The sequence below is a fragment of the Balaenoptera acutorostrata genome, chromosome 7, assembly GCF_949987535.1.
Source record: "Balaenoptera acutorostrata chromosome 7, mBalAcu1.1, whole genome shotgun sequence".
Taxonomy (NCBI): domain Eukaryota; kingdom Metazoa; phylum Chordata; class Mammalia; order Artiodactyla; family Balaenopteridae; genus Balaenoptera; species Balaenoptera acutorostrata.
This window is the reverse complement of record NC_080070.1, coordinates 74,986,128-75,010,733: the sequence shown is the minus strand read 5'-3', so window position 1 is coordinate 75,010,733 and position 24,606 is coordinate 74,986,128. Positions and strand designations below refer to the sequence as shown.

Sequence of the window (24,606 nt, the reverse complement as noted above, 5' to 3'; positions counted from 1 at the left end):
TGACAGCCCAAGACCTTTGAGGAAGGGAAAAAAACAAAAGAAAACAAAACAACTTACCACTTTGGCCCAGTCCAAGAACAACTGAAAACACCCAGGCCGCCCGGAGGAATGGGGCAGGACCTGGCCTGCAGTTTTGCAGGCAGACTAATGTGGCAGTAAAAAAAGCCAGGGCCGAGCGGCACATAATGCAAAGCAGCCCGCACTGCACCGCGCCCGCCGCCTGGCTGCTAACCGGATGCGCGCTCGCGCTCCCGGGCGCGAAGTGCCAAGTGTTGCTAGGACGTTTCCAGCAGGCCCGGCAGGCGGACCCCGCGGCTCGGAGCAAACGATGCAGGTACGGCGGCCTGGGCACAGCTCGGCATTTCAGGGCCCCCGCGGCCCTCCCAGCTCCGCACGGCTGGTCCCGCGATCTCCGCGAGAAGCACCTCCTCTGACGGCCAATGGCCCGGGGCGGCGACGCGAGCAAAGGCTCCGCAGCCCGCTCTGGGACAAAGAAAAGAGCTTTTGTCTCTCTCCAGCCGATGGGGCTTCTGCTGCATAAATCAGCTTAGCGAAGAGCCAAACACAATCAAACCCAAACAAAGCCCGAAGCTGGGGGGAAAAACCAGCCTAATGTACATTCAGTGGGTGATGCTGCATCTGTGGGAGGGGACGCTGGCGAGGCCGAAGGGGAAAAAAGTCGATGGCGCATCAATGAGGTCGAGCTTCTTCCACAGGTGGGCAGGGAAGCCAACTTCACTTAATTGCAACTTTGCAGCCTCGTCAGCTGAGCAGCGGGCAAAGTCGAAGAGGCAGCGTCCTGGTTGGCGAGGGAGGAAGCTTGATGTGCCAGCAGCCGGGGGAGGCGGCCCCGGAGCGCCCTAGAAGCCCCCGCCGGCGCCCGCGGACACCGAGTGAGGCATCGCAGCTCCCTGCTTGACCGGGAGTGGAGCGCACGGCCGCGAGCACAGGAGGAGAGGTTCCCCAGGGGTGCAGGAGCCTGGCTTCACGGGGGCGGGTGCTTCGTGCCCTCGTCCTTTTGGCCCCAGTGGGCTGCTCAGGCGTCCCTACGTCCAGAGCCGGGACAGCTGTCGCGCTCTGGGATGCACCCCGGAGAGGATGAGAAGGAGGCGAGGCTGGCGAGGGGCGGGGGAGGAATGGTCCTGCTCCGGCCCCCGGCTGGGGTGGGGAGGGAGGGTTGGGGCTCCCAAAGTGCGGGTAGCTAGGCGCGTTCGGGCTGCGAGTTGCTAGGAAACCGCCCCACGCTACAGAGTTCCTTGCCGCGGCCGCCCGCAGGCGCGGCGGAGGCTCCGGCTGCAGCAACAGCTCGGAGCAGCGTGGGCGGGACATTGGTGAGGCATGAAGTCACCGCGGCCCACACTCGCTCTTTGTTTTGCTCACTCCAGCTCTTTTTCTTCCCCTTGGCTCTGAGAGTTGCCATTCCCATCGTTCACAAGAACTCCTGATGCGTAGCCGCGCAGCAGGAATCTCACACCGTGTTCTCTTTCCCCCTCCTCTCCGAATCCCTGCATCCCAACGCTCGCCTAGGTGGCGCGGAGACTAGCTCAGCAAGAGTGGCAGCTGTGCGCAAACCCCAGCCTCTGACCCCGAAGCTGCGCGGTCCTTTGTTGGGAGATACTCACTGCTCGGCAGCTGCCACAGACTACGTGGAGTCCAGGCACCTCTCCCCGCCCCCAACACCCTCTGTTCCGCTGGTGCGCACTGCCCACTTTGCTGGCAGAGTTCGGAGCTCACCCTTTGCCCCACCCCAAGACTGTTCGGCGTCTCCCCAACCCTTGGAGAGTTGGGCCGGTCCGCAGGGGCTGTACCCGGAGTTGCAGCTGAAATTTCTCACGGCTCCTTCTCCACTCGGAGCCTCAGCCCTGAGTTGGACAGCCCTGCTCTTCCCAGGGTCTGGTGGTGCTGGCTCTGGGCTTTTGCCAGTCACGGTGGATCTTTTGACCTTAAGCGTCACCTTCCAAATAAACGGAACAAAGAAGTTACAAAGGGCGGCGGAGCAGAAGAGTGAGACTAAGGAGAGGAGGTGGGAGGGCCGTTCTGCCTGTTGGCAGTTCAGAAATTTCGGTTCAAGCCTGGAGCGGGTGTTATGCCCGGCAACTGTCGGGGAAGCCGCGCGCCTTCTTGGGTCCCATTCCTACGACGTTAGGCCGAGGGAGGGAACCCAGTCCCCCGGATTGAAAACAAGGCGCTGTTTCCAATCTGAGACACAGGCTGATGGTTCTCTTTTTCCTCTAGGGGCAGGAGAGGTTCCCCGTGGTAAAGTCTGACCTCTCATTTTTCCACTAGCAGCCTGCCCGATCTCTTTCATAGAGCACCGCCTCTTACAGGCATCAGAGCATTCCAGCCAGGTCAAGGTGAAATATGCGGGAGTTTCCCTCCTTCTTATTTGTTTAATAGTTTCCATCTCCATATTTGGAGTAAAAAAACAAGTAGGAGGCTTTCTCGCTCTTTTTTTTTTTCTTTCTTTCTGTTTTCTAATTGTTAACTGCGTGAATGGAAAGTACCTGGTTAATAAACCACGACATTAAAAACTCCCCCTTTTCAGGTGTGGACTGCACATTGGGGCCCACAGGATTAGCTAAGCAAACCAGGAACGCAGCTGGAAAATTACAAGTGCCCTGGATCTACAAAGCAGGTCCTTTTGAGAGACCAAATGAATGACCCAAACCTGAAAAAACTGATGCTTGTAAACGTAATTCCACTCTTGGCAATGTGCTCTACATAGAATTAAATCCAGCCCAGCTTCATTTTTTATTTTCTTTCCTTAGTTCCAAGTTTGAACAGCTATAGTTTTGCTTTCGGTGGTCTTAAAGGAAGGATCCTGAAAAATGGCTGGAGTGGGGATGAGGATTTGAAATTTGAACACAAAAGGAACATATTCAAGATTTGATTAGTGACTCTTCAGTGAGGCAACATGTGTATTCTCCAGAGATTAGTTCACAACCCTAAGGAATGCAGCCACCCTTGAGACAGTGCAGTGCTACAATAAAGAAAAAAGGTCAATCCATAATCCCTATAAGGATGTATGTGTAAGTACACTCTGCATTGTTGAGTGACTATCACATCAGGGTTTCATGACATTTTTAACTCTAATTCTTAGTGTTGGAAATGTAAATGGAAGTTACAATATTAAATAAAATAAATTTATGCAAATAATGAAAGTAACCGTGAAATATGATAAGGTATGTACAAATTTTTTAAACTCTATATTGTTAGATGTTGATATATTCTATATACTAAGCCAAAACAACTGTGCAGCAAGAGGAATAAAACAAAGCTTGTAAATCGATAAGCTTGTAAATTTTGAAGCCCTTTGGAAAGAAAGAATTCTGTGTTGTGTTATATGAAGCCCAGGCAAATATATGTCGGTATACCAGTTTTATGAAGATGTTGAGGAATAAGCACACCTCCATATATCGTCACTCCCCAGTTGCAAAGAGGCTATAATTCTGATTATCAAAATAAAATAAGAGAATATTGCAGCTGTGAGACTATGATCCTTGCAAATTATTTACTAACAAATTATATGTACATTTGGGGCTGTAAAGACAAAAGGGAATTCTCCTGAATCTTGCAAATCATCTGTAAGGGTTTCTTACAGTAAATATAACTAGTGGCCCAGGAGCAAAAAGTTTGCTTGTTTCCAACAACAACAACAAAAATGTCACCACAACTCGTCCTTTTTCCTGTAAGAAAATGTACAGGATATTGTGAAGAAATGTACTATTATTCTCTTCATATATTACCTGAAGAATTCTAACAGAGAAAAAAATGTTCCAGAAGATGGTGACTTGAGTAATTTTTGTTTCTTTCGTGTTCTGCTGTCTTGCTTTGAAATTTCTGACAGCTGATTTTTCATCATTTGTGTTAATGAGAGCAAATGAAATTCACAGATAGTCTAAAAATAACATTTTAGCTATTCATTTCAGGCTTCCTATCATCAGAATCTTTTAGTTGCTAATGTCATAAAATTGGATGAATTAAGTTTCTGACCTACTACTCCTTTAACCTTGATTTCTCACTAATAGTTTATGGTGAGAAATGAATAAGCTATATAGACAGTTAACAGGAGTGAGAGAGACATCTGAGAGACTGACTGCTCCTTTTAGTGTGTGTTCAACCTTTAACTAGATTTTGTCCAAATTATTGACCCCATAGTTACAGCTGAAACCATATTCACACTTTAATATTGTATCTTTCTGAAGTTGGATCAGAGATTTTCAAAGTTTTATTCAGAGGTTTTAAGCTGATGTTCACAAGTTGTCTATGAACTTGCTTCATCTACAGCTTTTAGGAGATGAATGATCTGAATGATCAAGCCAGTGGGATATAGTATTATGACTATGACTTCTAGATTCTTCCAATGATAAAGAATGTAAGCCATCAGGAGGTTCAGGAGGTACTTTACAGAAAGTAGTGTTCCTTATACTGTGAACTGAGGACTGCCTACAACATAGTCACCTGTAGAGTGATTCCTTACTCTATTCCAGGAGATTCTGAATTCATAGATCCGGTGTGATGCCCAGCAATATGCATTATTACAAACTTCTGAAATACTTCTTTATGTACTGCGGTTTAAGAACCCCTGCCATAATGGATTAATGCAGAGACTCCTCAAAGGTGTCATGCGTGCTTAGTGATAAACTCCAGTGTCAGGTGCAAAGTCAAAGAAAAATTAACTGCTGGAGCCAATGCCTCTTTCCAAGGTATTCTATGGATGAATAACTGTGTGAGATGTTAATATTTTCAGAAATAAGACTTCCATGATTAAGTTTAGGAAATGCTGGGTTAAAGTTAAGTTAAATCCTTTGCTGGAGAATTTTTTAGGAACTTAAATAGGCTAACATGCAATTGGATTCTCCAAAGGAAGAATCCTTTATTCAGAGACCATCTCACAGACTAATTTTACATAAAGCACACTGCTGAACTAATACTACTGTAGAAATGTGGAAACTAAAAACCAGGTTGATGAAGAGACTGACCTCACTTCTTCAAGAGAATTACTGAGCAAGCATGAATCAGAGCTCTGATTCTTCACCACCACCTCATATCAGTGATGACTTTTGGTTTCAAGTAAGAGTTAGACTGTAACTGTCTTAAGTAAAAAAAGGAAACTATTGGAAGGAAATTGGGAGCTCACAGAATTAGCAGGAGGCTGAGAGACCAGGATTAAATAAGGCCAGGAACCAAGGAAGGCATAAGCAGTAGCAGTAAGTCTCCAAAAAATAGGAATGCTCTCTAATCATACTTTCATCTTTGGACCACTTGCTTAAGATTCAGAATCCTGGTTGAGAATATCTAATTTTCAGAACTTTCTTCACATGCCAGTCCCCTGGCTTTCTGGGAGTGGAGAGAAGGAAGGAGGAGCTCTTGCCTTTGGCTTCCTTAGTGGAAAATAAAATACTATTTTCCAACAAGATGACACAAAATTATCTTAGGTTGATGAAGGAAGCCCTGTAAAGTGACAGATGCTCATTACTCACATATCCTGAATTCCATGGACTACTGCTTTGCATTAGAGTTGAATTTTAGGTAATGATGCAGCTTTAATTTAGCTACCCTACCCACTAACCAATGCTTTGGTTGGCAGTATTAGTTATTTTCATGGGTGCTTTTGAATGAAACATTTTATCTGTGCATAGTCAAATTCTAGCTTTCTGTTATCCTTCTGTATATAGCATGTAGCAAATTAATGCTTATTTAGCCTTTAACTCATTATCAGTATGATTATAGAGATGTGATGATGTTTAGATTAATTAGCTTAGTGAAATTTTTCATTGACAGACTCTCTAGTAGACACTACTGTTGACATTCATGTGTCCCTCTGGGCATACCACTTCATTCCACCCAGGCAGAAGTGCTGGGAAATGAACACTTCTGGACACTGTCTCAAACAAGGACTGACCTGATGGGAAGTGAGGTATAAATACCCCAGCTCCCTTGCTCCTTGAAAGGAATCACTTTGGGCCTTGTGTTCCATACTAGTGCTTCTCAAACTATTTTTGGACCAGTTTTTCATTTTCAATCCATCATGGATTGGAAAAAAATAAAACGAATTATTAGAAAAATGGATGTTGGGGCTTCCCTGGTGGCGCAGTGGTTAAGAATCTGCCTGCCAATTCAGGGGACACGGGTTCAAGCCCTGGTCCAGGAAGATCCCACATGCCGTGGAGCAACTAAGCCCGCACGCCACAACTACTGAGCCTGTGTCCCACACCTACTGAAGCCCAAGTGCCTAGAGCCCATGCTCCGCAACAAGAGAAGCCACCACAATGAGAAGCCTGTGCACCACAACGAAGAGCAGCCCCCGCTCGCCGCAACTAGAGAAAGCCCGTGCGTAGCAACAAAGACCCAATACGGCCAAAAATGAATGATAAAATAGAATAAATTTAAAAAATAAAAAAAAGAAAAATCGATGTTACAAAAATGTCAAGTTGTTACCGAAGTTTCTAAGTACTTACTTTTACTTTTTATATATTCTTTTTCCTGGGTGCGTCTTAAATAGTTCAAGGACTGGTTCTGTCACACACTATATTTTGAGTAATACTGAGCACTATTTCCCTAGGTTCCCTGTAGGAGTAAGCTGCAGTTGCCCACAGGGATAACTGTATTCAAACATCCTTCATTCACTGCCTTCCCCTCCTTCCTTTCTCCACTGTTCCCTGATACTATCTTGTCTCAGGGTCCTCCTCTGGAGGAACCTAAACTAAAACGAGTAATAATGAGCCTGGAAACTACTCTATGGTGTTCTCCGTGTGTGAATTTGAATTTTATTCTTGTCTAGCTATAAGGCAACCTGCAGAATAAAAAACACAAGGGCTTTGGAATCTGTACACACTAATTTTTAATTTGCTACTTAGTAGCTGTAGAATCATGGGCAAGTTACTTAACCTCCCTGAGATTGAGTTTATTCATTTATACAGTGATAAAATTAAAATAGCTACCAAAATTGCAAATTAAAACAAGATACTACTACACTTCTATTAGAATGGCCAAAATCCCAAACACTGACACTACCAAATGCTGGTGAGGATGTGGAGCAACAGAAACCCTCACTCAGTACTGGGGGGAATGCAAAATGGTACAGCCATTTTAGAAGAGTTTGGTGATTTCTTACAAAACTAAACACACTCTTACCATATAATCCATCACTTGCACTCTTTGGTATTTACCAAAAGGAGTTGAAAACTTATCTCCACACAAAAATCTGCACTTGGGACGTTTACAGCAGCTTTATTTATAATTGCTAAAAGTTGGAAGCAACCAGGATGTCCTTCAGGAGGTGAATGGATAAATACAAGGGGGTACATCCAGACAATGGAATATTATTCAGCACTAAAAAGAACTGAGCTATCAAGCCATGAAAAGACATGGAGAAACCTTAAACGTATGTTGCTAAGAAAAGAAGGCAATGTGAAAAGGCTACATACTCTATGATTCCAACTATATGATATTCTAGAAAAGACGAAAGTATGGAGACAGGAAAAAGATGGTTGCCAGGTTAAGAGGGGAGGGAAGGGTAAATCGATGGAGCACAGGAGAATTTTAGAGCAGTGAAACTACTCTGTATAATACTGCAGTGGTAGATATATGTCATTGTACAATTGTTAAAACCCATAGAATGTACAACATCAAGAGTGAACTCTAATGTAAACTATGGACTTTGGGTGATAATGGTATGTCAGTGTAGGTTCATCCATTGTTATAAGCGTACTGCTGTGATATGGGATTTTGATAGTGGGGGAAGCAAAATATGGGAGGGTAAGGAGCGAAAGGGAACTCTGTACTTTTCCATTCAATTTTGCTGGGAACGTAAGGAACATAAAACTACTCTAAAAAGTAAAGTCTATTAAAACACACACACACACACACACACACACACATACACACTACTAAGTAAGATTATTATGAGAATCAAAGGAGAATGAAACATGTTAGAATTCACCATACATTATGCCAAGGGTTTTGGGGATGGTAATTTAGGTTACTTTAATTTCACAATGTAAACAACATTGAAAATGCATAAATACTTATTTCAAGACTTGCATATTGTCATAAAAATAACATCAAATATCTTTGGTTTTGCTGAATACATAACTTTCCTTTTCTGGTAACTATACAATTCTTTACCCACATTAATAGATGTAGTGAGCATGTCTTTATATAGAAGCCTGTAATCCTAGCATTCTTTATGACAGCCTAGTTTTATGTCTCCTTAATCAAAAAGATTGTTCCGCAATCTTTTCAGCCTGAAGTCATCCTGTATAGTTTGACAGATAACTAACTATATGAAAGCTTCACATATTTGTACATGACAGGGACAACATACTTAATACTGCCCTTTATTTAAAATTTAACATGTTTAAACTTATACGTAGTCAGGAGGGGAAATGAATATGTAATATGTTTTAAATATCATTGCTTTATTGCTCAGTGCTCTAAATGTATAACAATGTTAAGGATCCACAGCTGGTTCTCCCAAATAAAAGTATCAGCAGACATTGTAAAGACAACATTTCACCATTGACATAGTTCATCTGTTGAGCCATGGTGGTATGTGGACTGATTTGCGCATCACTATACAGCTAAAGGCCTTTCTGAACTTCAGTAATTCAGAGTAAGCCCACAACTAAAATTCTCTCTCTCAGTATTTTCTCATGATCACATCGCCTCTGGAGAATGAAGTCACTACAAAATTTAAATTATTCTAATCAAATTCACATGGCATTTTTATACTTGGAATGCTTCCATTCTCAGCCCTGTTCTCCAATTTCAAAATTACTTCATGTTTCACCTTGAAGAATGTGACCTTTTAACATGGTGAGGAAATTCTTTGTAAATTAGGCACAGGATATTCAATTTAAACATTCATTTAATAGATATGTCAATATTTATTGAACGTTTACTATGTGTAAAGTGATAGGTCCTATGGAAATTACAAGCATTAGTAAAACCCAGTCCCTTTTCTCAAAGATATTATAATCTGATTTGGAAGTAATATATAATAATAAAAAAAAAAGATGACTGAGTTGGTAAATAGAATAGCTCAGATGTAGGCTGTACTATCAATGATGATTTAATATAACACAAGATATGCTTTGAATATCAATGTAGAGAGAATAAAAAATTTAATAAATAGTGATGTGACAATGTGAGTTATTTGGAAAACAACCAACATGAATTTAGAAATTTATTTTATTTTTTTATTTTTATTTTTCCATCTGTAACTAAGTCTTTTTTTCTTTTTTTCTTTAAGTATAGTTGATTTACAGTATTATATTAGTTTCATGTGTACACCATAGTGATTCAATATTTTTATATATTATACTCCATTTAAAGTTATTACAAAATAGTGGCTATACGTCCATGGGCTGTAGAATATATCCTGTTGCTTACCTATTTTATACTAGAAACTTACTTTATACCAAAATGCATTCATGATGGATTAAAGAGCTTAGTGTAAAACTTCAAAACTATATACATATAATTGTTTTCTGGTGTTGGTAATAAAAGTTCTTTCTAAATGTAAAAATAATGTATCCAATTTCAAAAGAACAAATCAACAAATTTGATATGATTTCTTTAAAACTTAGGTGTTCATAAATATTTCAAAAAAGGGTAAAAATACTTAACACAGAATATGCCCATACAAATGGATAAGAAAACATTTAGTCTACAATAGATATATATATGCAGAAAGCATCAGCATATGATTCAAGGATAGGAAATACAATTGCTTAAAAACATGGCAGTTCAGTGCCATCAGCTATCCAAAAAATACTAATTAAAAAACTGAGATGCATCTTGTTAGGGTAAAGTGGCAACTTGCAAGCTTCTTACGTGTGCAACTGGTGTAATTTCTTTTGGTATGTAGTGTGAGGTACAGACTTTAGTTTTCAATGGGTGTGTAGTTTTCTAAGCATCAATTTTAAAGATTATAACTTGACTTTATCACAAACTTCCCAGACATACTTAGAACTATTTGTGGATATTCTTTTCTGTTTAATTTGTATTTGTGTTCATTCATGTAGTAATGCTACAATGTTTGAATTGTAGTGGCTTTATAGTTAAGTGGTATAGCTGCCTGCTAATTAACAGATACTCAACTTCTAATAAAATTTATGACTTGTAAAAAAAAAAAAAAAAACTGAGAGAAGGGCGCGAGCCGCGGCTATCAGCGCGGATCCCACAGCAACAGGGGCGCAGAGGGAAAATCGGAGAGACTCCCGCACAGAGGCTCGGTGCCGAGCGGCGCTCACCAGCCCGAGAGGCTTGTCTGCTCCCCCGCCGGGGCGGGCGGGGCTGGGAGCTGAGGCTCGGGCTGCGGTCGGATCGCAGGGAGAGGACTGGGGCTGGCGGCGTGAACACAGCCTGAAGGGGTTAGCGCACCACAGCTAGCCCGGAAGAAGTCCGGGAAAAAGTCTGCAGCTGCCGAAGAGGCAAGAGACTTTTTCTTGCCTCTTTGTCTCGCGGCGGGCAAGGAGAGGGGATTCAGAGCGCCGCCTAAACGAACTCCAGAGAAGGGCGCGAGCCGCGGCTATCAGCGCGGATCCCACAGCAACAGGGGTGCAGAGGGAAAATCGGAGAGACTCCCGCACAGAGGCTCGGCGCCGAGCGGCGCTCACCAGCCCGAGAGGCTTGTCTGCTCCCCCGCCGGGGCGGGCAGGGCTGGGAGCTGAGGCTCCGGCTGCGGTCGGATCGCAGGGAGAGGACTGGGGCTGGCGGCGTGAACACAGCCTGAAGGGGTTGGCGCACCACAGCTAGCCGGGAGGGAGACCGGGAAAAGGTCTGCAGCTGCCGAAGAGGCAAGAGACTTTTTCTTGCCTCTTTGTTTCGCTGCGCGCAAGGAGAGGGGATTCAGAGCGCCACCTAAACGAACTCCAGGGAAGGGCGCAAGCCACGGCGATCAGCGCGGACCCCAGAGACGGGCGTGAGACGCTGGGGCTGCTGCTGCCGCCTCCAAAAAGCCTGTGTGTGAGCACAGGTCACTCTCCACACCTCCCGTCCCGGGAGCCTGTGCAGCCCGCCACTGCCAGGGTCCCGGGATCCGGGGACAACATCCCCGGGAGAACGCACTGCGCGCCTCGAGCTGGTGCAACGTCACGCCGGCCTCGGCCGCCGCAGGCTCGCCCCGCCTCCTCTGTACCCCTCCCTCCCCACGGCCTGGGTGACCCAGAGCCCCCGAGGCAGCTGCTCCTTTAACCCCGTCCTGTCTGGGCGGGGAACAGACGCCCTCAGGCGACCTACACGCAGAGGCGGGTCCAAATCCAAAGCTGAACCCCAGGAGCTGTGCGAACAGGGAAGAGAAGGGGAAATCTCTCCCAGCAGCCTCAGAAGCAGCGGATTAAAGCTCCACAAACAACGTGATGTGCCTGCACCTGCTGAATACCTGAATAGACAACGAATCATCCCAAATTCAGGAGGTGGACTCTGGGAGCAGGAGATATTAATTTTTCCCCTTTTCCTTTTTTTTGTGAGTGTATATGTATATGCTTCTGGGTGAGATTTTGTCTGTATAGCTTTGCTTTACAATAGCTTTATTTTACTTCACTATATTATAGCCTCTTTCTTTCTTTCTTTCTTTCTATTTTTTCTCCCTTTTACTCTGAGCCGTGTGGACGAAAGGCTCTTGGTGCTCCAGCCAGGCATCAGGGCCGTGCCTCTGAGGTGGGAGAGCCAACTTCAGAACACTGGTCCACAAGAGACCTCCCAGCTCCACGTAATACCAAACGGCAAAAATCTCCCAGAGATCTCCATCTCAACATCAAGACCCAGCTTCACTCGATGACCAGCAAGCTACAGTGCTGGACATCCTATGCCAAACAACTAGCTAGACAGGAACACAACCCCATCCATTGGCAGAGAGGCTGCCTAAAATCATAATAAGGCCACAGACACCACAAAATACACCACCAGACGTGGACGTGCCCACCAGAAAGACAAGATCTAGCCTCATCCACCAGAACTCAGGCACTAGTTCCCTCCACCAGGAAGCCTACACAACCCACTGAACCAACCTTAGCCGCTGGGGACAGATACCAAAAACAACGGGAACTACGAACCTGCAGCCTGTGAAAAGGAGACCCCAAACACAGTAAGATAGGCAAAATGAGACGACAGAAAAACACACAGCAGATGAAGGAGCAGGCTCAAAACACACTGGACTTAACAAATGAAGAGGAAATAGGTAGTCTACCTGAAAAAGAATTCAGAATAATGATAGTAAGGATGATCCAAAATCTTGGAAACAGAATAGACAAAATGCAAGAAACATTTAACAAGGATGTAGAAGAACTAAAGAGGAACCAAGCAATGATGAAAAACACAATAAATGAAATTAAAAATACTCTAGATGGGATCAATAGTAGAATAACTGAGGCAGAAGAAAGGATAAGTGACCTGGAAGATAAAATGGTGGAAATAACTACTACAGAGCAGGATAAAGAAAAAAGAATGAAAAGAACTGAGGACAGTCTCAGGGACCTCTGGGACAACATTAAACATGCCAACATTCGAATTATAGGGGTACCAGAAGAAGAAGAGAAAAAGAAAGGGACTGAGAAAATTTTTGAAGAGATTATAGTTGAAAACTTCCCTAATATGGGAAAGGAAATAGTTAATCAAGTCCTGGAAGCACAGAGAGTCCCATACAGGATAAACCCAAGGAGGAACACGCCAAGACACATATTAATCAAACTGTCAAAAATTAAATATAAGGAAAACATATTAAAGGCAGCAAGGGAAAAAAAAACAAATAACACACAAGGGAATCCCCATAAGGTTAACATCTGATCTCTCAGCAGAAACTCTGCAAGCCAGAAGGGAGTGGCAGGATATACTTAAAGTCATGAAGGAGAAAAACCTACAACCAAGATTACTCTACCCAGCAAGGATCTCATTCAGATTCGATGGAGAAATTAAAACCTTTACAGACAAGCAAAAGCTGAGAGAGTTCAGCACCACCAAACCAGCTTTACAACAAATGCTAAAGGAAATTCTCTAGGCAAGAAACACAAGAGAAGGAAAACACCTACAATAACAAACCCAATACATTTAAGAAAATGGGAATAGGAACATACATATCGATAATTACCTTGAATGTAAATGGATTAAATGCTCCCACCAAAAGACACAGGCTGGCTGAATGGATACAAAAACAAGACCCATACATATGCTGTCTACAAGAGACCCACTTCAGACCTAGGGACACATACAGACTGAAAGTGAGGGGATGGAAAAAGATATTCCATGCAAATGGAAATCAAAAGAAAGCTGGAGTAGCAATTCTCATATCAGACAAAATAGACTTTAAAATAAAGACTATTACAAGAGACAAAGAAGGACACTATATAATGATCAAGGGATCGATCCAAGAGGAAGGTATAACAATTGTAAATATTTATGCACCCAACATAGGAGCACCTCAATACATAAGGCAAATACTAACAGCCATGAAAGGGGAAATTGACAGCAACACAATCATAGTAGGGGACTTTAACACCCCACTTTCACCAATGGACAGATCATCCAAAATGAAAATAAATAAGGAAACACAAGCTTTAAATGATACATTAAACAATATGGACTTAATTGATATTTATAGGACATTCCACCCAAAAACAACAGAATACACATTTTTCTCAAGTGCTCATGGAACATTCTCCAGGATAGATCATATCTTGGGTCACAAATCAAGCCTTGGTAAATTTAAGAAAATTGAAATCGTATCAAGTATCTTTTCCGACCACAACGCTATGAGACTAGATATCAATTACAGGAAAAGATCTGTAAAAAATACAAACACATGGAGACTACACAATACATTACTTAATAACGAAGTGATTACTGAAGAAATCAAAGGGGAAATCAAAAAATACCTAGAAACAAATGACAATGGAGACACGACGACCCAAAACCTATGGGACACAGCAAAAGCAGTGCTAAGAGGGAAGTTTATAGCAATACAAGCCTACCTCAAGAAACAGGCAACATCTCGAATAAACAACCTAACCTTGCACCTAAAGCAATTAGAGAAAGAAGAACAAAAAAACCCCAAAGCCAGCAGAAGGAAAGAAATTATAAAGATCAGGTCAGAAATAAATGAAAAAGAAATGAAGGAAACAATAGCAAAAATCAATGAAACTAAAAGCTGGTTCTTTGAGAAGATAAACAAAATTGATAAACCATTAGCCAGACTCATCAAGAGAAAAAGGGAGAAGACTCAGATCAATAGAATTAGAAATGAAAAAGGAGAAGTAACCACTGACACTGCAGAAATACAAAAGATCATGAGAGATTACTACAAGCAACTATATGCCAATAAAATGGACAACCTGGAAGAAATGGACAGATTCTTAGAAATGCACAAACTGCCGAGACTGAACCAGGAAGAAATAGAAAATATGAACAGACCAATCACAAGCACTGAAATTGAAACTGTGATTAAAAACCTTCCAACAAACAAAAGCCCAGGACCAGATGGCTTCACAGGCGAATTCTATCAAACATTTAGAGAAGAGCTAACACCTATCCTTCTCAAACTCTTCCAAAATATAGCAGAGGGAGGAACACTCCCAAACTCATTCTACGAGGCCACCATCACCCTGATACCAAAACCAGACAAAGATGTCACAAAGAAAGAAAACTACAGGCCAATATCACTGATGAACATAGATGCAAAAATCCTCAACAAAATACTAGCAAACAGAATCCAACAGCACATTAAAAGGATCATACACCATGATCAAGTGGGGTTTATCCCAGGAATGCAAGGATTCTTCAATATACGCAAATCAATCAATGTGATACACCATATTAACAAATTGAAGGAGAAAAACCATATGATCATCTCAATAGATGCAGAGAAAGCTTTTGACAAAATTCAACACCCATTTATGATAAAAGCCCTGCAGAAAGTAGGCATAGAGGGAACTTTCCTCAACATAATAAAGGCCATATATGACAAACCCACAGCCAACATTGTCCTCAATGGTGAAAAACTGAAACCATTTCCACTAAGATCAGGAAGAAGACAAGGTTGCCCACTCTCACCACTATTATTCAACATAGTTCTGGAAGTCCTAGCCACAGCAATCAGGGAAGACAAAGAAATAAAAGGAATCCAAATCGGAAAAGAAGAAGTAAAGCTGTCACTATTTGCAGATGACATGATACTATACATAGAGAATCCTCAAGATGCTACCAGAAAACTCCTAGAGCTAATCAATGAATTTGGTAAAGTAGCAGGATACAAAATTAATGCACAGAAATCTCTTGCATTTCTATACACTAATGACGAAAAATCTGAAAGTGAAATTAAGAAAACACTCCCATTTACCATTGCAACAAAAAGAATAAAATATCTAGGAATAAACCTACCTAAGGAGACAAAAGACCTGTATGCAGAAAATTATAAGACACTGATGAAAGAAATTAAAGATGATACAAATAGATGGAGAGATATACCATGTTCCTGGATTGGAAGAATCAACATTGTGAAAATGTCTCTACTACCCAAAGCAATCTACAGATTCAATGCAATCCCTATCAAACTACCACTGGCATTTTTCACAGAACTAGAACAAAAAATTTCACAATTTGTATGGAAACACAAAAGACCCCGAATAGCCAAAGCAATCTTGAGAACGAAAAATGGAGCTGGGGGAATCAGGCTCCCTGACTTCAGACTATATTACAAAGCTTCAGTAATCAAGACAGTTTGGTATTGGCACAAAAACAGAAATATAGATCAATGGAACAGGATAGAAAGCCCAGAGATAAACCCACACACATAAGGTCAACTTATCTTTGATAAAGGAGGCAAGCATATACAGTGGAGAAAAGACAGCCTCTTCAATAAGTGGTGCTGGGAAAATTGGACAGGAACATGTAAAAGTATGAAATTAGAACACTCCCTGACACCATGCACAAAAATAAACTCAAAATGGATTAAAGACCTAAGTGTAAGGGCAGACACTATCAAACTCTTAGAGGAAAACATAGGCAGAACACTCTATGACATACATCACAGCAAGATTCTTTTTGACCCAGCTCCCAGAGAAATGGAAATAAGAACACAAATAAACAAATGGGACCTAATGAAACTGAAAAGCTTTTGCACAGCAAAGGAAACCATAAACAAGACCAAAAGACAACCCTCAGAATGGGAGAAAATATTTGCAAATGAAGCAACTGACAAAGGATTAATCTCCAAGATTTACAAGCAGCTCATGCAGCTCAATAACAAAAAAACGAACAACCCAATCCAAAAATGGGCAGAAGATCTAAATAGACATTTCTCCAAAGAAGATATACAGATGGCCTACAGACACATGAAAGAATGCTCAACATCATTAATCATTAGAGAAATGCAAATCAAAACTACAATGAGATATCATCTCACACCGGTCAGAATGGCCATCATCAAAAAATCTAGAAACAATAAATGCTGGAGAGGGTGTGGAGGAAAGGGAACACTCTTGCACTGTTGGTGGGAATGTAAATTGATACAGCCACTATGGAGAACAGTATGGAGGTTCCTTAAAAAACTACAAATAGAACTACCATACGACCCAGCAATCCCACTACTGGGCATATACCCTGAGAAAACCATAGGTCAAAAAGAGTCATGTACCAAAATGTTCATTGCAGCTCTATTTACAATAGCCAGGACATGGAAGCAACCTAAATGTCCATCGACAGATGAATGGATAAAGCAGATGTGGCACATATATACAATGGAATATTACTCAGCCATAAAAAGAAATGAAATGGAGGTATTTGTAATGAGGTGGATGGAGTTAGAGTCTGTCATACAGAGTGAAGTAAGTCAGAAAGAGAAAAACAAATACAGTATGCTAACACATATATATGGAATCTAAGGGAAAAAAAAAAAAAAAAGGCCATGAAGAACCTAGTGGCAAGACGGGAATAAAGACACAGACCTACTAGAGAATGGACTTGAGGATATGGGGAGGGGGTGGGGTGAGATGTGACAGGGTAAGAGAGTGTCATGGACATATATACACTACCAAATGTAAAATAGATAGCTAGTGGGAAGCAGCCGCATAGCACAGGGAGATCAGCTCGGTGCTTTGTGACCACCTAGAGGGGTGGGATGGGGAGGGTGGGAGGGAGGGAGATGCAAGAGGGAAGAGAAATGGGAACATATTGTATATGTATAACAGATTCACTTTGTTATAAAGCAGATGCTAACACACTATTGTAAGGCAATTATACTTCAATAAAGATGTTTGAAAAAAAAAAAAAAACTGAGATGCCATTTTTACCCATTAAATGCTCAAAGAATTTTTAAATGACAATACTTAATCTAACAAAAGAAGGCTGAAATAGGAACTCATTAATCTTAGAATGGTAAATTGGCTCAAACTTTCTTACAATCCGTTGACAGCATGTAATAAATCTTTAAAATATCTGAAACACTAATTTTATATCTGGAAAATTAGCCCCCTAAAGATTCAGAAATATAATAAAGTTATTTATAAAGATGCACATTTCAGTATGATAGAAATCACAACAACAACAACAAAAATGCAAACGATATTTTGGTCACTAGAAGAATGCTTTTTAAAGCTAAAGTAGCAAAGAATATTATCATGATTTTAGGTGTGCCCTAGGTATTACTGTTCTGTCTTAAAGATATGTACTGCATAACCCCTGTCTTTCATTAGTTAACAAATTTTATTAATCCCACCTTAGTGAAGTGTCTGCAGTCTTTTGCTTCCTATTTTATTTCTTTACTGCTGCCTTAGTTCAGGCTTTTCTCATCCTTATCTTGAACTCCCAGCCACCTCATTGCCACAGTGCTATGAGAGTTTTCCTTCCAAAATACAAATCTAAACTTGTTATCCTTTCTGAAGATTACTTTGACTATTTGGGGTCCTTTGTGTTTCCATACAAATTAAAAAAATTTTGTTCTAGTTCTGTAAAAATGCCATTGGTAATTTGATAGGGATTGCGTTGAATCTGTAGATTGCCTTGGGTAGTATACTCAGTTTCACAATATTGATTCTTCCAATCCAAGAACACGGTATATCTTTCCAGCTGATTGTGTCATCCTCAGTTTCTTTCATCAGTATCTTGTAGTTTTCTGAGTACAGGTCTTTTGCCTCCTTAGGTAGGTTTATTCCTAGGTATTTTATTCTTTTCGATGTGATGGTAAATGGGATTGTTTCCTTAATTCCTCTTTCTCATCTTCTGTTGTTAGTGTGTGGAAATGCAGTCTTTTTCTGTATGTTACTTTTGTATCCTGCAAATTTACTGAATTCATTGGTGAGCTCTAGTAGTTTTCTGGAAGCATCTTTAGGGTTTTCTATGTTTAGTATCATGTCATCTGCAAACAGTAACAGTTCTACTTCTTCTTTTCCAATTTGGATTCCTTTTATTTCTTTTTCTTATCTGATTACTGTGGCTAGGACTTCCAAAACTATGTTGAATAAAAGTGGCTAGAGTGGGCATCCTTGTCTTATTCCTGATCTTAGAGGAAATGCTTTCAGCTTTTCACCATTGAGAATGATGTTAGCTGTTGGTTTGTCATACATGGCCTTTATTATGTTGAGGTATGCTTTCTCTGTGCCCACTTTCTGGAGAGTTTTTATCATAAATGGATGTTGAATTTTATGAAAAGCTTTTTCTGCATCTATTGAGATGATCATATGTTTTTTATTCTTCAACTTGTTAATGTGGTGTATCACACTGATTGATTTGTGGATATTGAAAAATCCTTACATCCCTGCGATAAATCCCACTTGATCATGGTGTATGACCCTGTAATGCATTGTTTAGATTCAGTTTGCTAGTATTTTGGGGAGGATTTTTTCATCTATGTTCATCAGTGGTATCAGCCTGTAATTTTCTTTTTCTGTGATATCTTTGTCTGGTTTTGGTATCAGGGTGATGGTGGCCTCATAGAATGAGTTCAGAAGTGTTTCTTCCTCTGCAATTTTTTGGAATAGTTTTAGAAGGATGGGTGTTAATTCTTCTCTAAATGTTTGGTATAATTTGCCTGTGAAGCCATCTGGTCCTGGACTTTTGTTTGTTGGGAATTTTAAAATCACAGGTTCAATTTCAGTACTTGTAATTGGTCTGTTCATATTTTCTCTTTCTTCCTGGTTCAGCCTTGGGGGATTGTACCTTTCTAAGAATTTGTCCATTACTTCTAGCTTGTTCATCTTATTGGCATATAGTTGCTTATACTACACTCTTTTTTTTTTTTTTTTTTTTTTTTTTTTTTTTGGCTGTGTTGGGTCTTCGTTTCTGTGCAAAGGCTTTCTCTAGTTGTGGCGAGTGGGGGCCACTCTTCATCGCGGTGCACAGGCCTCTCACTATCGCGGCCTCTCTTGTTGCGGAGCACAGGCTCCAGACGCACAGGCTCAGCAATTGTGGCTCACGGGCTTAGTTGCTCCGCGGCATGTGGGATCTTCCCAGACCAGGGCTCGAACCTGTGTCCCCTGCATTAGCAGGCAGATTCTCAACCACTGCGCCACCAGGGAAGCCCACTACACTCTTATGGTCTTTGGATTTCTGCGGTATCAGTTGTAAGGTCTCTTTTTCATTTCTGATTTTATTGATTTGGGCCCTCCCCTTTTTTTCCTTGATGAGTCTCGCTAAAGATTTATCACTTTTATTTATCTTTTGAAGAACCAGCTTTTAGTTTCATTGATCTTTTTTATTTTATTTATTTATTTGTTTGGTCTCTATTTTATTTATTTCTGCTCTGAGCTTTCTCTTATTTCTTTCTTTCTACTAACTTTGTTTTTTTGTTGTTGTTCTTCTTTCTCTGGTTTCTTTAGATGTAAGGTAGGGTTGTTTATTTGAGATTTTTCTTGATTCCTGAGGTAAGCTTGTATCACTATAAACTTCCCTCTTAGAACTGCTTTTGCTGCATCCCATAGGTTTTGGATGGTCAAGTTTTCATTTTCTTTTGTCTCTAGGTATTTCTTGATTTACTCTTTGATTTCATCAGTGATCCATTGGTTGTTTAGTAGCATATTGTTTAGCCTCCTCATGTTTGTGATTTTGGAGTTTTTTTCTTGTAGTTGATTTCTAATCTCATAGGCGTTGTGGTCGGAAAAGATGCTTGATATGATTTCAATTTTCTTAAATTTACTAAGGCTTTCTTTGTGGCTCAGCATGTGATCTATCCTGGAGAATGTTCTGTGTGCACTTGAAAAGAATGTGTATTCTGCTGCTTTCAGGTGGAATGCTCTATAAATATCAATTAAGTTCATCTGGTCTAATGTGTCATTTAAGGCCTGTGTTCCCATATTGATTTTCTGTCTAGATGATCTGTCCATTGGTGTAAGTGGTGTATTAAAGTCCCCCACTCTTATTGTGCTACTGTCAATTTCTCCTTTTATGCCTGTTAACATTTGCCTTATATACTGAGTTGCTCCTATGTTGGGTGCATATATATTTACAATTGTTATGTCTTCCTCTTGGATTGATCCCTTGATCATGATGTAGTGTCCTTCTTTGTCTCTTGTAACAGCCTTTATTTTAAAGTCTATCTTGTCTGATATAAGTATTGCTACTCCAGCTTTTTTTTGATTTCCATTTGCATGGAAAATGGAGCTGGAGGAATCAGGCTCCCTGACTTTATACTATACTACAAAACTACAGTCATCAAAACAGTATAGTCCTGGCACAAAAACAGACATATAGATCAATAGAACAGGACAGAAAGCCCAGAAATAAACTCACACACCTGTGGTCAATTAATCTATGACAAAGGAGGCAAGAATATACAAGGGAAAACAGACAGTATCTTCAATAAGTGGTGCTGGAAAAACTGGACAGCTACATGTAAAAGAATGAAAGTAGAACATTCCCTAACACCATATACAAAAATAAATGCAAAATGGATTAAAGGCCTAAATGTAAGACTGGGTACTATAAAATTCCCAGAGGAAAACATAGCAGAACACTCTTTGACATAAATCGCAGCAATGTCTTTTTGGATCCACCTCCTAGAGTAATGGAAATAAAAACAAAAGTAAACAAATGGAACCTAATTAAACTTAAAAGCTTTTGCACAGCAGAGGAAACCATAAATAAAATGAAAACACTACCTACAGAATGGGAGAAAATATTTGCAAATGATGCAACCGACAAAGGATTAATCTCCAAAATATATAAACAATTCAGGCAGCTCAAAAGCAAAAAAAAAAAACAGCCCAATCAAAACGAGCAGAAGATCTGAAAAGACATTTCTCCAAAGAAGACATACAGATGACCAAAAGGCACATGAAAAGATGCTCAATGTAGCCAATTACTAGAGAAATGCAATTCAAAGCTACAGTGAGGTATCACCTCACACCAGTGAGAATGGCCAGCATCAAAAAGTCTACAAATAATAAATGGTGGAGAGCGTGTGGAGAAAAAGGAACTTTCCTACACTGTTGGTGGAATGTAAATTAGTGAGTGCAGCCACTATGGAGAACAGTATAGAGGTTCCTTAAAAAACTAAAAGTAGAGCTAACATATGATCCTGCAATACCACTCCTGGGCATATATCTGGAGAAAACCATAATTCGAAAGGATACGTTTACCCTAATGTTCATAGCAACACTATTTACAGTAGCAAAGACATGGAACCACCTAAATGTCCATCAACAGATGAATGGATAAAGAAGATGTGGTATATATTATACAATGGAATATTGCTCAGCCATAAAAAAGAATGAAATAATGGCATTTGTAGCAACATGGATGGCCTTAGAGATTATCATACTAAGTGAGGTAAGCCAGACAAAGACAAATATTATATGGTATTGCTAATATTTGGAATCTAAAAAAGTGATACAAATGAACTTATGTACAAAACAGAAATAGACCCATAGACATAGAAAACAAACTTATGGTTACCAAAGGGGAAAGTGGGGGGAGGGATAAATTAGGAGTTTGGGATCAACATATGCACACTACTATATGTAAAATAGATAACCAATACAAGGACATACTGTACAGGAAACTATATTCAGTACTTTGTAATAACCTATAAAGGAAAGGAATCTGAAAAAGAATATGTATATGTATTATATATTTATAATATACATATATATATCTGAATCACTTTGCTGTACAACCCAAAACTAACACAACATTGTAAATCAACTATACTTCAATAAAAAAATAAATAAAATTCTGTGCAAAGAGGGAAAAATTTTTAAATTAAAACAAATAAAAATAAACTTGTTATCCTTTTCTTAAACCCATCTATGATTCATCTTATGCCATTCCCAACCTCTCTGCAGGCCATGAAAGAGACCATTAGCTTCAACTATGAAACCCTGAATATTCTGGCCCCAAATCGCATTCTGGGTACCACTTTCAATGGCATGTTTCTCCCCTCTTCCCAACTTCACCTACATGCTGTACAGAACAGAATCCTGACTTTCGTACAAGCACTTTTACTTGTTTTTTCCATAGGCTTTTTCCTCAGCTGGGCTTTTTTTTCTCCTTTTCCTTCTCTTTTGTCCTACTTTATTCTCAAGAATTATTTCTAATGCCACTTCTATGTCTTTCTGGATTCCTGTAGGCATAATCTAAAGTGTCTTTCACTTTTAACTAATTTTTAAAGGAAATTTTTTATTAAAAATGTAATGTGTTTTTATAACAGAAAATGTGAAGGACGTATAACATTTTCATGGTGAATTTCATTTGCTTTATTTTTATGTAGCTTTGTTCATACTGGACTTACCAGTTTTATTAATATAGATTTTTCAGGAATATCTTTCTAAGTTATATATTATTCCCAAATGAGTTTGTAGTTCAGTTTACGTAAATATGCTCCTTGATTCCACTAGATTCTTGGCAATGAAATAGACGGTATGCTCAAACTGGGTAATTTGAAGAGAATTTGACAATAAAGGGACTATTCGCAAACATAGGGATAGGGTTTTGTAATAGTGCTGTATCCTTGAGTTAGAAACCATGGGGAGATACATCGCTTTCCTTAGGCTTCAAAGGGCAAAAGAAGGGTGCATTGCTGGACCCCAGAAGTACTTAGTGTGTGGATATCACCTGACAAGTTCTGTCACCTTTGTTGAAGAGTCACAGCCAGCCTGAGGTCATCTTCAGGGAGGGACAGGAAGAATAACTACCCCTACTTCATTCTTTTCCCCTTCTCTGCTTTCTGATCAAGACACACAATTGGCAAAGCTCATCCCTAAGCCAGGTGGTAGTGGAGTCCAGAAAGGCTGGCACTTCAGGGCAGAGCAAAGTGGAGTGGGTAGCTGGTGGGGCAAGCAAAAGATACTTGGCATAGTCCTGAGATGGGATGTGAGCTGTTTATTGTTTTTGACCATTATAAAAATAAATATATTTGCATAAATTTTTATTCAAATTCTTAAATATTTAAGATTCTTTCCTTAACTAATTTCCAAGGTGAAGTTACTTGGTCAAAGGTTAGATACATTCTCAATGCTCCTGATACTTCTTGCCAAACAGCTTTGCTTTTTCAAAGGACCCAGAAAAATAAGAATTAAAGGACTTGATGAGAAGCTTTGCCCAGTTAAGATCCCAGCCCCGGGGGAATGATTGTGCCCTTGGAAATGGCATCTTAAGGCAGGCTCCCAGAAGGAAATAGAAAGCAGAGTTAAGCTGGGTAGTTGAAGCCTGCAGGGCAGGTTTTATGGAAGGGAACAAGTGATGGTGTATTTCCCTGAGCCTTATAACAGTGGGGAACCCTTAAGACCCTTGTCTTGAGGGTCAAGAAGAGGGAGTATTTCAAGAAACACACACACACAAAGGGCATGGAGGATCTGTATATAGAGGGCCTCCAGATGGGAAGAAAGGAGCTAATCAGTGAACCAGCAGGGAAAAAGCAGGGCAAATAAATGCCCTGATGTCCATCTCTTCCTACTCTCCAAACTCCTGCCAGTGCCCCACATGGGCCAAACAAACACAGTGTAAGCCAGAGAGGAAGCAACCCTTTAATGTAATCTACACTGGCCAGCTTCCTGGGACACAAAGAGGGTAGAGAAGGGAACTGGATGGGTGAATGGAAAATATCTAACACATTTAGCTTTAAAGGAGGTCAAATGGCCAAGGGAAAGGAGATTGGCTTTATTAAGATAGCCATAATCTATCTTGGCAAGATTAGCAAAAGAAACATGAGAATTGCTTCTTAGTCTGAATTTCACATCTTTGCTAATCGTTGAGCTTTTGTATTGCTGCTAGCTGAGGTCCCTTTCCTCTCAAATATACCCCTAATTATTTGCTTGGATTTCCTGGATCTTCTCGACTGTGAAACACAAGTTTCAGAATCAAATATGAACACATTTTGTTTGGCCCTCATACTATCTGCCCATAGAGTGGTTTAAAAAATTATTGATTTTTTGCCAAATGTTTTAAAATCAAGAGATTTCATAAAATCCTACTTTCAGCTTCTATTGAACAATGAGAATATTAGGCATGACTAGGCTTACATTTCTGCAAGGAAATGAGCTGGAACTGCATATTAGCTGCCCCTTAAGGAGCCCAGGCTCTCCAGTTTGCCACAGTCTTCACCATTCTCTGTTGTCTTTCTGAGAGTCAATTACCATTTTTCAGTGCAATCATGTTACTGCTTTTCACATACCTAGA

The 24,606-nt window shown here is 40.5% G+C and overlaps 2 protein-coding genes across 4 annotated transcripts in view; one reads left to right on the top strand and one right to left on the bottom strand.

Moving 5' to 3' along the window:
- The window catches only part of ITGB8 (integrin subunit beta 8), a 96,441-nt gene extending 95,111 nt beyond the window's left edge, over positions 1-1,330 (bottom strand). For 2 of the 3 annotated variants that reach the window (XM_007183918.3, XM_057549856.1), the window contains exon 1: positions 58-1,330. In XM_007183918.3, coding sequence (XP_007183980.1) covers positions 58-184 — 127 coding nt within the window. In that variant the 5' untranslated portion in view covers positions 185-1,330. The remainder of the gene's footprint in view (positions 1-57) is intronic. The other variant, XM_007183921.2, reaches the window with a different exon arrangement.
- Positions 1-24,606, top strand: part of MACC1 (MET transcriptional regulator MACC1) — a 265,107-nt gene that overhangs the window by 51,074 nt on the left and 189,427 nt on the right.